This window comes from Heterodontus francisci, chromosome 5 (assembly GCF_036365525.1).
Source record: "Heterodontus francisci isolate sHetFra1 chromosome 5, sHetFra1.hap1, whole genome shotgun sequence".
Lineage (NCBI taxonomy): Eukaryota > Metazoa > Chordata > Chondrichthyes > Heterodontiformes > Heterodontidae > Heterodontus > Heterodontus francisci.
The window spans coordinates 197,942,285-197,960,879 of NC_090375.1; the positions used below are offsets into that span (position 1 = coordinate 197,942,285).

Genomic DNA, 18,595 nt, shown 5'->3' on the forward strand with positions numbered 1-18,595 from the left:
TGGAAAATGTTCATCCTGCATCACTATCTCCAGTTAAATTGAGTTACTGTTTCGTGCCCCAGTGAGTCATGTAATCGATATCCAATTTGTGCTTAGTTAGCTGATAGTAACTAGCTGAGGGAGATGGTAAGGGCTGCTGAAATTGGTCTCAGTTTCCTCTGAATGATCTGCTTATACTCAACCGCAATGGTTTGCCACATTACAACAGTCACTATACTTCAGAAGTACTTCATTGATTGTAAAGCGCTTTGGGACACCTTAAGGCTGTGAAAGGCTGCATATAAATGCAAATTCTTTTCTCAATGCAAGGTGAGGACAGACACTTGTAGGATAGTACCTCATTAAAGAGTGCCTTACAGATAGAGAAAAAGAAATGTACTCTTTTGCTTGCTGTGCATTAATATCTCTAAATTGTGAAAGTTTGTTAGGATCTTCAGTGAGTGCACTGAATGGTACAAGTCTAATGTTGACCAGTTTATTCAGTTTGCAGACTGCATTTTGTATGTTCATAATGGCAAGAACCTCTTCTTCGTGCACATTCAACTTCACAGTTTTTAATCAATGAAATACAAAGCTCGTGGAGATTTGTAATGCATCAAACTTTGCCTTCCTAATGTGTACAGTAAGAAAAGTTTATTGATCAGAACTTAACAATTTGAGATCTTTCACAGTGGCGCAGTGGTTAGCACCGCAGCCTCATAGCTCCAGCGACCCGGGTTCAATTCTGGGTACTGCCTGTGTGGAGTTTGCAAGTTCTCCCTGTGTCTGCGTGGGTTTCCTCCGGGTGCTCCGGTTTCCTCCCACATGCCAAAGACTTGCAGGTTGATAGGTAAATTGGCCATTAGCAATTGCCACTGGTATAGGTAGGTGGTAGGGAAATGTAGGGACAGGTGGGGATGTGGTAGGAATATGGAATTAGTGTAGGATTAGTACAAAAGGGTGGCTGATGGTCGGCGCAGACTCGGTGGGCCAAAGGGCCTGTTTCAGTGCTGTATCTCTAAACTAAACTAAACTAAAAACTGCAAGGAACCAATAAAGTTGTTTTGTTTACAAAGAATTTTCACACTTGTTTCACACACAATAATCAAAAGTAATGCTAGGAGATTTTAACTTATAAGTAGTGTCTAGAAGTCATACAACTTGAAAGGAGGCCATTCACCCCTTTGTGCCTGTACCAGTTCTTTGAAAGGTCAGTTCAATTAGTCTCACACCCCCGCTCTATCTCGGCAGCCCTGCAAAATTCTCCTTTTTAAATATTTATCAAATTCCCATTTGAAAGTTGCTAGTGAATCTGCTTCCAGTGCCCATTCAGGCAGTGTATTCCTGATCATAACTTGTAGTGTTTAAAAAAAAAAATCCACATTCATTTTTGATGCTTAAGCTTTCTTTCCATTGAACCGCTTTTATGTTTTCTTAGTTTGTTTTATTTTCAAGACAGTTTAAGCCTATGAAATGTTGAGCAACTCAAAGAGTTTGAGAGGGAAAACCAGCAGGATTTTTATTACTTGCTGAGAATTAACTCCTTTTCAATGGCTCTGGACCCGGATCTCACCCTGCTACTTCCTGCACTGTTAATCTTCTCAGATTGGATTTGCTGCTTGCATTTCAAAGATTTTTAATACCCTGATGTTGTAGTATATTTATTGTAACACTCTAATGCATTTAAAGAGAAACTCCTGGAAGATTATCAGTCAGAGGGACCAGTGCCCTCTAATCCAATGCAGTCTGGTGGGTTAAATGACAATTGACCAATATTATGTGGAAAATTAACCTGTGATGGAAACAGCTATTACAAAATTATCCATAGTTTAAGTCCTTTAATAGTTCCCTCTCTTTATCATTCCCCTACTCCTCTCCCCATGTAAAAGAGACATGGCACTGCCATTATCAGTGTGTTATATCTGTAATGAAAAGGGTAGAATTTTTTTTATTTCTTTGTGGGATTTTGGAGGCACTGGCATTTATTGCTCATCCCTAATTGCCCTTGAATTGAGTGGTTTGCTCAGCCATTTCAGAGGGCACTTTTCTTTTAAGAGTTACCCACACTTCAGTGGGTCTGGTGTCATATGTAGGCCAGGTAAGGACGGCAGATTTCCTTCCCTAAAGGGCATAGCTTTTAATTCCAGATTTATTAATTGAATTCAAATTTCACCATCTGCCGTGGTGGGATTTGAACCCATGTCCCCAGAGCATTAGCCTAGGCTCTGGATTACTAGTCCAGTGACAACTTCACTTTATGAATAGAATCATCTTTTGTGATGAGACATAAGTACCTGATGCACAAAAAGTGCATGTTTGGAAAGATGCACCGTGACTTGGTACGGCGTAAAAGGTGATTGCCTTCAAATAGCTCAAGTTTGCATTATGACTTTATCTCTGAAGTGCAAGGGTTGCCTATCTCTCAGTTCTGTCCTTAACTAAGAAAAGAAAAAACTTCAGGATAACCCTAAGCACTTTACAGCCACTTTACTTTTGAAGTATAGTCACTGTTGTAATCTCGGAAACATAGCCAGTTTGTGCACAGCAAGCTCTTGCAAAGAGCAGTGTGGTAAATGATCAGATAATCTGTTTTTGTCAGTGTTGGTTGATGGATAAATATTGCCCTGGACACTGCAGAGTACATCTTCAAATCGTGCTATGGGATCTTTTACATCCACCTGAACAGGAGGATGGTTACTTGGTGTTCATGTGGACTGCAGGATAATGTTTGGGTACAGACTGTCAGGTGGGTTATAGAAGATGAGATTCAGTCTGTGCAGGAAGTTAATGAATGCAAAGTGCAAACATTTCCTTGCTGTGAGGTGAATGCAGGGAAGAATATACAAAAATAGGACATGTTCTTCTTGAATGGGGCTTATGCTTTAACTCTGGTGAGTCTCTTGTGATGAGTATTTCTGGACATTGATATTGTAACTAAAAGCAAAATACTGCAGATGCTGGAAATCTGAAATAAAAACAAGAAATGCTGGAAATACTCAGCAGGTCTGGCAGCATCCTGTGGAGAGAGCAGCAGAGTTAGCGTTTCAGGTCAGTGACCCTTATTCAGAACTGATATTATAATTAGCCTGTTTCTCTGTTTAAGTTGTGTCCAGTGATATAATGTGGACTGAATTGAATCCTCTCATGGATTGGCTAGCAGCGAGGGTTGATGTGCTTAACTCCACCAGAGGGCATTCCTGTTGACAAAACCAGCCTCGTAACATCTACTGAAATATGTAGCCCTTTTGATCATTGTGTTTTTAGAGTTAATTGAAAGCAGCTTTTCCCCTTTAAGCTGGATGTTGTGTTTTGTGAACTCCATTCAACTTGTTGTGTGAATGTTAATCTTCTCCAGCCTGTTAATGTGTATTACACCATCAACTTGCTCATATGTCTATTTAGATTCACTCGGAGACATGAACAGAATAGAGTTGGTACAGAGAGGAGGAGAAACATTTTTTACACAGAGGGGTGTGAGTCTGTGGAATCACTACTGGAGTTAGTGATTAAAGCAGAGACTATTTAAGAATAAAAACAGAAAATGCTGGAAATACTTAGGTCCAGCAGCATCTGTGGAGAGTGAAACACAGTTAACGTTTCAGGTCAATAACCTTTCATCAGAACTGGGAAAAGTTAGAAATGTGACATGTTTTAAGCAGGTGAAATGGGGGGAGGGTGGATAAACAACAAAAGGGAAAGTATATGATAGGGTGGAAGACGGGAGAGATTAAATGACAAAAGAGTTGGTGCTGCAGAGCCAAACGGAGCAGTAATGGGACAAGTAAACAAAAATTGTGTCTAGAGGAGGTGCGCATAGCAGAATAATGAGCAGCTGCTGTTTGAAAGCAAAAACAAGAGTAAGACCAAAACATGCAAAGTGAAAGAAACAAAAGTTGGGGCAGAGATTACGGTCTGAAATTGTTGGACTCAGTGTTGAGCCCAGAAGGCTGTAAAGTACCTAATTGGAAGATGAGGTGCTGTTCCTCGAGCTTGGGTTGGTCTTCGGTAGAACACTGCAGTAGGCCAAGGACAAAGAGGTTAGCATGGGAGCAAGGTGGAGAATTAAGATGGGACTTGCTGACTGGAGGAGTTCCGCAAAGCAGTTTGGTCTCTGCAATATAGAGCAGAGCGCATTGTGAACAGTGAATCATCTTTGGCCTCCTTGTCTCAAGAGACAATGGATAAGTGCCTAGAGGTGGTCAGTGGTTTGTGAATACAGTATACAGTGAATACAGTGAGCAGTGAATACAGTATACTAAATTGAAAGAAGTACATGTAAATCACTATTTCACCTGGGAGGAGTTTTTGGGGCCTTGGATGGTGAGGAGAGAGGAGGTAAAAGGGCAGGTGTTGCATCTCCTGTGCTTGTTTAGAAAGGTGCCATGGGAGGGGGAATGGAGTATTGGGGGTGATTTAGGAGTGGACCAGGGTGTCGCAAAGGGGATGGTCCCTTCGGAATACTGAAAGGGACTGTAAGATGTATTTGGTGGTGGCATCATGTTGGAGATGGCAGAAATGGCGGAGGATGATCCTTTGAATATAGAGGCTGGTGGGTGGAAGGTGAGCACAAAGGGAACCCTATTGTGGCTCTGGGAGGGAGGGGAAGGGTGAGAGAAGTGTGGGGAATTGCTGAGGGGAGCAGAGAAATTCAGATGGCTGATTGTCACAGCTGCAGTTCTCAGTGAAAAGATCAAGAGACCAGAGGGAAAGGTCCAGGTAGAGAGAGAATACTGGAGACGAGTAAAATGTGGGGGGGAGGGGCCCTGGCCCTGGCCCAAGACGTGAGCATGGAGATGAAACGACGGAAGAAGAGCTCAACATCACGCCAAGCTTGAAATTCATCAAGGTGGGAGCATAAGGGGATAAAGCTGAGGTCTTTGCGAAGGACAGATCATTCAGGGTCAGAGAGGAGAAGTTCAGAAGGTATTGTCAATACACGGCAAGAGATGAGATTGCCACTGCCTTTGACTCTGCAGCACCAACTCTTGTCATTTAATGCCTCCCGTCTTCTGCCCTCTCAGCTTCCTTTTTTCCACCCTGCCCCATTTCACCTGCTTAAAACCTATTACATTTTCAACTTTTCCCAGTTCTGATGATATTGACCTGAAACATTAACTCTGTTGCTGCACACATGCTGCCTGACCGGTTGAGTATTTCCAGCATTTTCTGTTTTCATTTCAGATTTCCAGTATCTGCAGTATTTACTTTTGTATTACTATTTAAGAGTAGGCTTGGTAGGTGGCTGAAGGAAAGGGGGAATAAAGGGATATGGGAACAGAGTGGGAACACGAGATTTTAGGGTTTGATGCGTGCGGAAGATAAACACCAGCATGGACTGATTGGGCTGAATGGCCTGTTTCCCTGTTGTAATTTCTATTTAATTTGTGTCTGACATCCGAATATGGAATCATAGAATGATTACAGCACAGAAGGAGGCCGTTTGACCCTTCAAGTCTGCCCGCTCTCTTTCCCCGTAGCCCTGCAAATGTTTTCCCTTCAGGAGCTTATGCAATTCCTTTTTGAATATATTGTACAAATTCTGATCTGGTCATTATATATTTCGATACTTATCTGCCTGTTAACGTGTCTACGTTCTCTGCTAATTGATGCAGTTTACTAGCTATTTTTTTTTAAAGGTCTTCCACATCTGGATAGTGTGCAGTGTCCCTTCCCAAATTTATTTTCAAATGTAGACATAACCTCCAACTAGAAAGTGACAGAAGGGTCACAGAAGGAGGCCATTTGGCCCATCGTATCTGCACCGGCTCTCCGAGTGAGCAATTCACTTGGTGCCATTCTTCCCACCTTCTCCCCATAACCCTGTACATTCTTCCTTTTCAGGTAACTATCTAACTCCCTTTTGAATGCCTCGAGTGAACCGCACTCGAGAAGTTCATTTCCGATCCTAACCGCTCGCATGAAAACATTTCTCCTCGTGTCTCCATTTCTTCTGTGCCCACTCATTCTTGATCCTTTCACGAGTGGAAGCAGTTTTTCCTTAAGTACTCTGTCAAAACCCCTCACGATTTTGAATACCTCTATCAAATCTCCTCTTGGCCTTCTCTTCAAGGAAAACAGTCCCAACTTCTCCAATCTATCTTCATAAATGAAGTTCCTCATCCCTGGAACCATTCTCATGAATCAAAGAACAGTACAGCACAGGAACAGGCGATTTGGCCCTCCAAGCTTGCGCCGATCTTGATGCCTGCCTAAACTAAAACCTTCTGCACTTCTGGGGACCGTATCCCTCTATTCCCATTCTATTCATGTATTTGTTAAGATGCCTCTTAAACGTCATTATCGTACCTGCTGCCACCATCTCCCCCGGCAGCAAGTTCCAGGCACTCACCACCCTCTGTGTAAAGAACTTGCCTTGCACATCCCCTCTAAACTTTGCCCCTCTCACCTTAAACCTATGTCCCCTAGTAACTGACTCTTCCACCCTGGGAAAAAGCTTCTGACTATCCACTCTGTCCATGCCACTCATAACTTTGTAAACCTCTATCATGTCACCCCTCCACCTTCGTCGTTCCAGTGAAAACAATCCGAGTTTATCCAACCTCTCCTCATAGCTAATGCCCTCCAGACCAGGCAACATCCTGGTAAACCTCTTCTGTACCCTCTCCAAAGCCTCCACATCCTTCTGGTAGTGTGGCGACCAGAATTGCACGCAGTATTCTAAGTGTGGCCTAACTAAAGTTCTGTACAGCTGCAGGATGACTTGCCAATTTTTATACTCTTTGCCCCGACTGATGAAGGCATGCATGCCGTATGCCTTCTTGACTACCTTATCCACCTGCGTTGCCACTTACAGTGACCTGTGGACCTGGACGCCCAGATCTCTCTGCCTGTCAATACTCCTAAGGGTTCTGCCATTTACTGTATACTTCCCACCTGTATTAGACCTTCCAAAATGCATTACCTCACATTTGTCCGGATTAAACTCCATCTGCCATATTTCCGCCCAAGTCTCCAACCGATCTATATCCTGCTGTATCCTCTGACAACCCTCATCACTATCCGCAACTCCACCAATCTTTGTGTTGTCCGCAAACTTACTAATCAGACCAGCTACATTTTCCTCCAAATCATTTATGTATACTACAAAGAGCAAAGGTCCCAGCACTGATCCCTGCGGAACACCACTAGTCACATCCCTCCAGTCATAAAAGCACCCTTCCACTGCTACCCTCTGTCTTCGATGACAGAGCCAGTTCTGTATCCATCTTGCCAGCTCAACTCTGATCCCGTGTGACTTCACCTTTTGTACCAGTCTGCCATGAGGAACCTTGTCAAAGGCTTTACTGAAGTCCATATAGATAACATCCACTGCCCTTCCTTCATCAATCATCTTTGTCACTTCCTCAAAAAACTCAATCAAATTAGAATCTTTTTTGCACTCTCTCCAAAGCCTTCACATCTTTCCTTAAGTGCGGTGCCCAGAATTGGATGCAGTACTTCAGCTGAGGCTGAACTAGTGTTTTATACAAGTTCAATATAACTTCCTTGCTCTTGTACTCTGTGCCCCCATTAATAAAGCCTAGGATACTGGGGAGGCGGTGGCGTAGTGGTATTGTCACTGGACTAGTAACCCAGAGACCCAGGGTATTGCTCTGGGGGCATGGGTTCAAATACCACCACAGCAGAAGGTGGAATTTGAATTCAATTAATATATCTGGAATTAAAAAACTAGTCTAATGATGGCCATGAAACCATTGTCGATTGTTGTAAAAACCCATCTGGTTCACTAATGTCCTTTAGGGAAGGAAATCTGCTGTCCTTACCTGGTCTGGCCCACATGTGCTGCCAGACCCACAGCAATGTGGTTGACTCTTACATGCCCTCTGAAATGGCCTAGCAAGGCACTCAGTTGGATCTAACCGCTACGAAGTCAATAAAAAGGAATGAAACCGGACACACCACCCGGCGTCGACCAAGGCACCGGAAACGACAACGGCAAACCCAGCCCTGTCGACCCTGTAAAGTCCTCCTTACTAACATCTGGGGGCTTGTGCCAAAGTTGGGAGAGCTGTCCCACAGACTAGTCAAGCAACAGCCTGACGTAGTCATACTCACAGAATCATACCTAACAATGTCCCAGACACTGCCATCACCATCCCCAGGTATGTCCTGTCCCACCGGCAGGACAGACCCACCAGAGCTGGCGGCACAGTGATATACAATAGGGAGGGAGTTGCCCTGGGAGTCCTCAACATCGACTCTGGACCCCATGAAGTCTCATGGCATCAGGTCAAACATGGACAAGGAAACCTCCTGCTGATTACCACCTACCGTCCTCCCTCAGCTGATGTATCAGTACTCCTCCATGTTGAACACCACCTGGAGGAAGCACTGAGGGTGGCGAGGGCACAGAATGTACTCTGGCGGGGGGGGGGGCGAAATCTTCAATGTCCATCACCAAGAGTGGCTCGGTAGCACCACTACTGACCGATCTGGCCGAGTCCTGAAGGACATATCTGCTAGACTAGGTATGCGGCAGGTGGTGAGGGAACCAACAAGAGGGGAAAACATACTTGACCTCATCCTCAGCAATCTGCCTGCCGCAGATGCATCTGTCCATGACAGTATTGGTAGGAGTGACCACCGCACAGCCGTTGTGAAGACGACGTCCTGCCTTCACATTGAGGATACCCTCCGTGTTGTGTGGCACTACCACCATGCTAAATGGGATAGATTCCGAACAGATCTAGCAATGCAAAACTGGGCATCCATGAGGTGCTGTGGGCCATCAGCAGCAGCAGAATTGTACTTAACCACAATCTGTAACCTCATGGCCCGGCATATCCCCCACTCTACCATTACCATCAAGCCAGGAGACCAACCCTGGTTCAATGAAGAGTGCAGGAGGGCATGCCAGGAGCAGCACGGGCATACCTCAAAATGAGGTGTCAACCTGATGAAGCTACAACACAGGACTATCTGCGTGCCAAACAGCGTAAGCAGCACGCCATAGACAGAGCTAAGCGATCTCATAACCAGACTTCAGCCAATTCGATTCACTCCGCGTGATATCAAGAAATGACTGAAGGCACTGGTTTCTTCAAAGGCTATGGGCCCTGACAATATTCCAGCAATAGTACTGAAGACCTGTGCTCCGGAACTTGCCTCGCCCCTAGCCATGCTGTTCCACTACAGCTACCACACTGGCATCTCCCTGGCAATGTGGAAAATTGCCCAGGTATGTCCTGTACACAAAAAGCAGGACAAATCCAACCCGGCCAAATATCGCCCCACCAACCTACTCTCAATTATCAGTAAAGTGATGGACGGTTTCATCAACAGTGCCATCAAGCAGCACTTGCTCAGCAATAACCTGCTCAGTGACGCTCAGTTTGGGTTCCACCAGGGCCACTCAGCTCCTGACCTCATTACAACCTTGGTTCAAACATGGACAAAAGAGCTGAACTGAAGAGGTGAGGTGAGAGTGACTGACCTTGACATCAAGGCAGCATTTGACCGAATATGGCATCAAGGAACCCTAGCAAAACTAAGGTCAATGGGAATCGGGGAAAACTCTCCGCTGGCTGGAGTCATACCTAGCGCAAAGGAAGATGGTTATGGTTGTTGGAGGCCAATCATCTGAGCTCCAGGACATCACTGCAGGGGTTCCTCAGGGTAGTGTCCTTGGCCCAACCATCTTCAGCTGCTTCATCAATGACCTTCAATCTTAAGCTCAGAAGTGGGGATGTTCACTGATGATTGCAGAACATTCAGCACCATCCGTGACTCCTCAGATGCTGAAGCAGTCTGTGTAGAAATGCAGCAAGACCTGGACAATATCCAGGCTTGGGCAGGTAAGTGGCAAATAGCATTCGCGCCACACTAGAGCCAGGCAATGACCATCTCCAACAAGAGAGAATCTAACCATCTCCCCTTGACATTCAATGGCATTACCATCGCTGAATCCCCCACTATCAACATCCTGGAGGTTACGAATGACCAGAAACTTAACTGGATCAGCCAGATAAATACTGTGGTTACAAGAGCAGGTCAGAGGCTGGGAATTCTGTGGCGAGTAACTCACCACCTGTCTCCCCAATGCTTGTCCACCATCTACAAGGCACAAGTCAGGAGTGTGATGGAATACTCTCCACTTGCCTGGATGGGTGCAGCTCCAACAACACTCAAGAAGCTCAACACCATCCAGGACAAAGCAGCCCGCTTGATTGGCACCCCATCTACAAACATTCACTCCCTCCACCACTGAGGCACAGTGGCAGCAGTGTGTACCATCTACAAGATGCACTGCAGCAATGCACCAAGGCTCCTTAAACAGCACCTTCCAAACCCGCGACCTCTACCAACTTGAAGGACAACAAATGCATGGGAACACCATCACCTGCAAGTTCCCCTCCAAGTCACACACCATCCTGACTTGGAACTATATCTCCGTTCCTTCACTGTCGTTGGGTCAAAATCCTGGAACTCCCTTCCTAACAGCACTGTGGGTGTACCTACCCCACATGGACTGTCGTGGTTCAAGAAGGCAGCTCACCACCACCTTCTCAAGGGCAATTAGGGATGGGCAATAAAAATGCTGGCCTGGCCAGCGACGCCCACATTCCATGAATGACAAAAAAAAACTGTATGCTTTACTGACTGCTCTCTCAACCTGTCCTGGCATCTTCAATGACTTACGCACACAGACATCCAAGTCCCTCTGTTCCTGCACCCCCTTTAAAGTTATACCCTTTTATTTTATATTGTCTCTCCATGTTCTTCCTACCAAAATGAATCAATTCGCATTTCTCTGCATTGAACTTCATCTGCCATTGTCCACCCATTCCACCAGCTTGTCTGTGTCCTTTTGAAGTTCTGTACTATCCTCCTCACAGTTCACAATGCTTCCCAAGTTTCATATCTGCAAATTTTTAAATTGTGCTCTGTACACCAAGGTATAGGTCATTAATATATTTCAGGGGACTTCCACTACAAACCTTCCTCCAGCCCGAAAAACATCCATTAACCGCTCTGTTTCCTGTCACTCAGCCAATTCTGTATCCATGTTGCTACTGTCCCTCTTATTTCATGAGCTATAACTTCATCATATTTCCATCTTTTCATTTTGGCCCTAGTATGTATGTATTACATAGTTTTTTTCTGTCAGTCACATCAGGGTCGAAAAATTCATGGTGTACTGTATTTTCTTGTTTAAAAGAAATTTACTGATACCAGCAGTCCTAATAATGGTCTCCTGGCTTTAGTGCTGTCAAACATTGTCTATTGCTAGACAGGGGAAAAGGTGTTGGAGTGCATGAACAGCAAGTCCTGAAGCACACAGTGAATGGCAAGTCCTGCAGTCAAAAACACAAAATAAAATGTGGTGTGCTAATGCAATTCCATGCTTGTGATGGTTGGCATTAGACTGAGAAAGGAGAAAGCCTTAAGTTGAATATTTGTACTTTTGGAGTCATTTTATTCAGATGGCACAACAGAAGAACAACATACATTTATATAGTGGGTTCATGTCTTCTGGATTCCCAAAGCATTTCACAGCCACTGAATTGTGGTGTAGTCACTATTATGTAGGAAAATACAACAGTCACCTTGTGTTAACCATGTCCTCCAAGCAACGAATTAATGAATGAATAACCAGTTACTCTGCTGCTGACAGTGCCTGAGGCTCTGTCCGCCTGCTCAAGGTGGGTGCAAAGGATCCCATGGCACACTCTCAAGAGTAAGGGAGTTCTCGCCACTGACCTCGCCAACATTTAGTGCTCAACTAACATTACCAATGCATAATATCCTGGTCATCATTCTTATTTCTGTTTATGGAATCTTTCTGTGCACAGATTGGCTGCTATGATTGGTTACATAACAGTGACCGCACTTTTAAAGGCGTGAACAAATGTCCAGCAAAGGAGTGAGGCTGAGTTGCATCTTTTCACAGTGTGTTGTCTGTTTGAAGAGGGGGTTCATTTAGAGAATTAATGGTTATCAACCCATGAAGCTTTAAAAGAAATTAAAATTGGATGCTTAGAGTAGAGAAATGAAGTTGTAAATGATGTCATTGTTTTCTTTTCCAGTGGAAGCAGGTTTGGCGGAGTGATCACTGTAGTTTGCTTTTTTTTTAACCACGGTGAGGTAAGTGTAAAAAGTTACTTTTCTCAAATTCCTTAAAATTTTCCATTTTTATTTCAGCATCACTCTCAGGTCTTCTTCTGTACTTGAACATTTCCCCTTTGGATTGGGGAAATTAAGGCTGTTGTGCAGTCCTTGCATTAGGCTGGCATGGGCTACTTCATTATTGGAGGAGTTGTATCTCAAACTGAATGCTGGGATCGTCAGTGAACAGTTTAACTCCCAACTTTGCTAGTTGGCAGTGAAGCTTCAACTCATCCAAAGTGCTGTAGCCTCAACTGCACTCAACCCTTCATTCTTCTATTCTCTTACCCTTCCCTGTCCTCTTCAAATACTGGCTCCCCATGTCCCAATGTGTCAATCTGAAAATTCACATTTAGTTTTCAAACTATGGTTCAGCTAAGAATTGTTGACGTGTGTGGCTGGTAACTTTTGAGTGTTGAGCATTGCTGGAACCAAGACATTTTAAACAGTGTCTAAACCAAGATAGAGCAGATTCAAATAAAATCAGTATGTTTTGATATCTATCTTCACTCTTTTTAAATGTTGTTAATCCAAATGATCCTCATTGGTACAGAAAATGTGCAAGCTTTACTTCTATTGTCACATCAGTGATTAAAAATACTATTAGCAAGTGAGTCTGTTAAATATACACTAGCAGATAAATCATGACTCAAAAAAAACTAAATATTTGTGCACTGTTTGTATTCCCATTAACACCAGAATTGCAATCTTAATTTTAAACCAGAAGGTGAAACAAATGCTTTTAAGTTTTGAGAGAAATATGCAGTCAGTATATGGTCTTAATGTTTCTTCTCTGCCCCACCCAGATCTACAGTTTTTTAATGGCTTCATTAGTACAATGACACTTTAAATACATGAATACTCAGCCCATTCACCACATGTCTAAAATGTTAATACAGTTCCTGACAGAGCATGGATCAGCTGTGTTTAAAATATGTTGATTACTTTTATTATCCATTCTAAACCAAGCATCTGGAAGTAATCGAGCTTTTAATTGTAATTTTGTAATTCCCATATCCATCCCAGCACACTAATTTTCTCGAATGAGATGCAGGATGTTCTAGCCCACTGACATGACAAATGTTGCTGCCCTTTGATCAATCTGCCAAGGACCACACCTAATGTGGAAATTTGATTTATTTTCCTGTGCCCTTGCCCTACCAGTTCCCCACCCCAACCCCACAGCTTCTTGCTGGGGAATGGTTCCAAAGGAGCCAGTTGCCCTTTGATACCTTATGCAAGGTGCATTTGTTCATGTGGAGCCTTAACAATAAATGTCGGGCTATTTGACTGAGAATGGAACCAAACAAGTCTGCACACATGACACAAAGTGGGGAAATAATGAACGATAAGTGACTTCCTGGAACTAAATTTGTTCATATTTGTCCTTTTTTTCATTTAGTGCCTTCTTTGGGTTGGCACAGTGGCGCAGTGGTTAGCACCGCAGCCTCACAGCTCCAGGGACCCGGGTTCGATTCCGGGTACTGCCTGTGTGGAGTTTGCAAGTTCTCCCTGTGTCTGCGTGGGTTTTCTCCGGGTGCTCCGGTTTCCTCCCACAAGCCAAAAGACTTGCAGGTTGATAGGTAAATTGGCCATTATAAATTGTCACCAGTATAGGTAGGTGGTAGGGAAATATAGGGACAGATGGGGATGTTTGTTGGGAATATGGGATTAGTGTAGGATTAGTATAAATGGGTGGTTGATGTTCGGCACAGACTCGGTGGGCCGAAGGGCCTGTTTCAGTGCTGTATCTCTAATCTAAATCTAATCTAATGCATTTATCTTGTTCTGAGCGTTCTATGAAATAAATCCTCTGAGCATAAGGATATTTAGCAACATGAAAAAATTAAGATAAAAACAGAAAATGCTGGAAATATTCAGGTCTGGTAGGATCTGTGGAGAGAGAAACAGGGTTAATGTTTCTGTTCTGATGAAAGGTCATCGACCTGAAACGTTTACTCTGTTTCTCTTTCTACAGATGCTGCCTGACCTGCTGAGCATTTCCAGTATTTTCTGTTTTTATTTGATTTTCAACATCCACAGTGTTTTGCTTTTGTAAGGGATAGTTAAACTTGTTTTAAGATAACTGGGTTCAGGAGCAGTAGCCAGTACGCGCATGCAAGGAGACACAGCATGGTGATTGTTTGCATGTATAAGATAACAAAAGAGTCTCAAAGCCTGGCTAAGCTTTTGCATAGAAACTTGGGAAGTAATGGGTAGGAGTCAGGAATTGCACCAAGCTTCCAGACCAGTAAGGTGGTTGAGGGCCAATGCAGCTATCGGGCCAAGATCCAGTTCCTGGTTGAGAAACACTGGTTTCCTGCGATTGGTCAATAGAGTGTAGTGGCTGATGCAGGGCTGTTCAGTGGTTGGTGATAACGGCGGCTTGTGAGCGGTTCTTGATCTGGCATAGTCCTGGCATTTAAACAAAGAAAGACATTTAATTTAATAATGCCTGTCACCTCTTGATATCTCAAAGCATGTTAACAGGCCAATGAATTACTTTTGAAGTTAGTTACTTTGTGCGCAGCCAGGCCCTATAAACATCAGTGAGATGAACAACCAGTTATTCTGTAGTTCATGGTGTTGATTGAGGGATGAATGTTGATCAGGATACCAGGGGAACTCTCCTGCTTTTTCAAATAGTGCTGTGGGATCTATTATCTGAGAGGGCAGAGAGGATTGTGGGTCAATGTCTCATCTGAAAGACAGCACCAACAAAAATGCAGCACTCGCCTGGTACTTCACTGAAGTGTTGGCCTAGATGTTCTGTTGTGGGGTTGATTTTTATTTTATGGGATATAATCATCACTGGCAAAGCCAGCATTTGTTGCCCATCCCTAATTGCCCTTGAGAGACTGGTGGTGAGCCGCTGCCTTGAACCGCTCAGTGCATGTGGTACGGGTATACGCACACTGCTGTTAGGAAGGGAGTTCTAGGATTTTGACCCAGTGATAGTGAAGCAATGGTGATAGAGTTCCAAGTCAGGATGGTGTGTGACTTGGAGAGGAACTTGCAGGTGGTGGTGTTCCCATGCATCTGCTGCCCTTGTTCTTCTAGGTGGCAAAGGTTGCAGGTTTGGAAGATGCTGTTGAAGGAGCCTTGATGAGTTGCTGCAGTGCATCTTGTAGATGGTACACACTGCTGCTGCTGTGCAACGGTGGTGGAGGAAGTGAATGTTTAAGGTTGTGGATGGGATGCCAATCAAGCAAGCGGCTTTGTCCTGGATGGTGCCAAGCTTCTTGAGTGTTGTTGGAGCTGCACCTATCCAGGCAAGTGGAGAGTATTCCTTCACACTCCTGACTTGTGCCTTGTAGATGGTGGACAAACTTTGGGGAGTCAGGAGGTGAGTTACTCGCCACAGAATTCTCAGCCTCTGACCTGCTCTTGTAACCACAGTATTTATGTGGCTGAAAAAAATAACAGGATAGAAAGGAAACAAATGCAATTGCAACAGTGCTGCATTATTTAAATTTGGTCCTTATGGTACTTGTGCATGTTTGTTTACTCTTCCCATAACATTTTGACTGGTCATTGAATAATTGAATATTTTCCCAACGCCTTTGCATTGGTCAGCGTGTTACTGATATCAAATGTAACATTAAGAAGGGTATTTGGGGGAATGCTACTGGATGCTGAGGTTATTGTTCTAATCTGTTTAGGATGCAGCAAGTAGTTCATTTGGTGAAAGGATAATACTTGAGTAACATATTGGATTTTGATTTACTGAAAACTGTATGCTGAGCAGCTGTGCTTTCATTTTAGTGCACAAGAGTCATGTGGACCCCTCCTCTCCGTGAGAGCTTCTCCTACCCATTCCTAATCTTGCAGATGCTGCTTTTAACCCGCATACTAAGGTACTAACCCACATCTTCCTGTTTGAAAAACCCTTGTTATGTTGAGTGCATTTGCAATCACAATGCCTACATTAAAACATTTTATTTATATGTATTTTCCTTTCAATAGAAGAGTCTGTGTGGAAAAGAAGACCTTGGCTGCATTTTGTATTGCGAATATCCTCTTCTTGCTTCCATGGCAGTTTGCACAGTTTGTGCTACTTACACAGGTAAGGAATGTTGATGAAAATACTGAGAGGGTGAGATTGCCTTTTCAACATTAAAAGAAGGAGTTAAGTATTTGAACTGAAAGTAACAGACTGCAAACAGACAAACGTGAACATTTCTAATGCGCAGTGTCATCTCTGGTTCTTGTACAGGAACATAACTAAAAATATAAACAGTAAGCATGTTTTTGCTGATATTTGAGGCTTTGAATTTTAAGATCTTGATCTTTCTGTGACTACATAAAATCCTACATCAAAAACTTTAGGCGATTTCATGAGTAGCTGCTGTTGTTTGCAACTACATAAGTGTGTTGGGCTGAATGACCTAAGCTCTGTGCATTACCAACTTGTTCCTGCTTTAATAAGATGTCGTTGTCCGGACTTACTGTTTTGCTGAGTGTATAATAGTTTTTAACATTCCAATTCTTGATGCTATGCAAAGACATGTAAGTAGAAGGGTCCCATCTGTCACTTGTAGACCTACCATTTATATCATTAACATATTCCCACTCAGCCTGAAAACTGAGATTTATGAAGTACAGAGTCTGTTTTTGTATAGTGCTGTATTTAATAATTAATTCAAATTGATGTACCATGCTAAGGGGGTTAGCGTACATAACCGTGACTTTGGTGCTCTGTCTGGTTAAACTATAACAGCCTAGAGGTCTCCCAGGGTGCTCCTCCTGAATAGTTCATGGCTCAGGGCACTGTTTCTTGTATATTACTTGTACTGGGCTAATGTCACCACTTTATTTATCATTGCAGCCTGGTTTACCAGTCAGGCACGGACTAAGAAATGGCGAGATGGTGGGGTGAGGGTGAGGGATGCCATTGTCATCTGATGAGCCCATCAGAGATTTGGCCCAGTTTGAAGGACTGTGTTGAGGCTTGGGAGTCTCTGGGAACAGCTGCTTTGTGGTCCCTCCTGTCTCCATCTTTCTCTGTATTACAGGAAAATGTTGAATTATTGGAGAGTGTTTTTGCATTTTCTTTCGATCTTTCTTTTGTGTTCTCATCCTTTTGGTGTTGCTCTGACACACTCTGTACCCTCACTCTTGCTCGCCTGTTACTCTTGCTTATTAACCCTGTCACTCTTGTCTCACACGCACTTTGTTGATTTTCTCTTCTCATCAGTCACACTGACTCGTTATCCCTGTCACTATTTGTCACTCTTATTTTTATCACTCCCGTTGACAGTTGTTTTTCTATTTCGCATCTTTATTCTGTTTGCCTCTTTTGTGTGTTTTTTTTATATGGTAGAGGGGGAGAGCAGGTACATTGTGACCACCCAGTAGTTTGTGATAAGGGGACAGGTCCCCAACATGTTTTGGGGCGGTGCACTTGCCTGTGGTCCACTCTGTGAGCTTTCTAGGTATCAATCCAATTTGGATCAGCGGCTGTCCACTTGAGGGGTGGGTGGATGAGAGATCGAGACTATGTCCCATTGGGGCGTAACCAATTGTCATTGCAGCTGAATGGTATTTGATGGTCATTAGTGTAATATTTTTCAGATTTGATTGGTTGAGGAAAGAACGGTGTGTGATCTGATTGGTTGAAGTTTTGGAATGTGATTAGCTGAAGGCCCACTCATTGCTGATTCTGCAATCTGTTTGGGCAGAGGGATTGTGCTGCACTGTAACACAAAGCACAACACCCATGACTTTTAACATGGTTGGTGCTTTTCAGTCCCCTGATGGCAGAAGGTTCCCTGTGTTCTGTCAGCTTTTATGAGGCCAATTCCATCATGATGTCCCGATGGAATACAAGCATTCTGGCATTAAATAAATGTACATTTTCCTTGTGAATACTTAATTGGTCTGAAATTGTATTTTAGTTCACAAAATAGATTGGTGAGTGATTTAGTACAATGCAATTGTTTGAAGCATGAAGTAAATAAAATTCATTCATCCTCTGTGACAGTAGCTTTCCCTTACATGATATCTGTGTGAGCGTGTGCACTTTTTAAAATAACTTCTGTAGCTCTAAAAGGGGATTTGTTAATGGTCCTCCTTTATTGTGATTTTTAGTTGCTTTCTTTCTGTTATGTTATTGTATTCAAAGTCGTCTTTTACTCTTTTAGGTTGCGGCACTCTTTGCAACACACGTTTTGGGCTATATTGATGCCTGCAAGCTGCTGAAGATCCTTTATGCTCACATGGTAAAATGATCTGTGTTGCTTACTCACATTGAGTCACCCAGCAGAAGTCATAGTAGAATATGTTAATATAGATGTTAAATGAGGTTTTTTTTTTACAACAGGTACAGCTGCAGCATAAGGACAGTCATTCAACTGAACAGAAATTTGTGGTTATGGAAACATTCTTTCCTATTCATCCTATCTGAAATGTCCAAAATTTTTAAAAAACACTAATCCCTTCTTAGCCTTATCCACTCCAGTCGAATTAGTTCTAATATTTAGTGTTTCTG

The 18,595-nt window shown here is 43.3% G+C and overlaps 1 protein-coding gene across 3 annotated transcripts in view; it reads left to right on the plus strand.

Moving 5' to 3' along the window:
• dpy19l1l (dpy-19-like 1, like (H. sapiens)) overlaps positions 1–18,595 on the plus strand; it is a 106,429-nt gene that overhangs the window by 20,271 nt on the left and 67,563 nt on the right. For all 3 annotated transcript variants that reach the window (XM_068032594.1, XM_068032596.1, XM_068032597.1), the window contains 4 exons: positions 12,027–12,084; positions 15,871–15,962; positions 16,072–16,171; positions 18,249–18,326. In XM_068032594.1, coding sequence (XP_067888695.1) covers positions 12,027–12,084; positions 15,871–15,962; positions 16,072–16,171; positions 18,249–18,326 — 328 coding nt within the window. The remainder of the gene's footprint in view (positions 1–12,026; positions 12,085–15,870; positions 15,963–16,071; positions 16,172–18,248; positions 18,327–18,595) is intronic.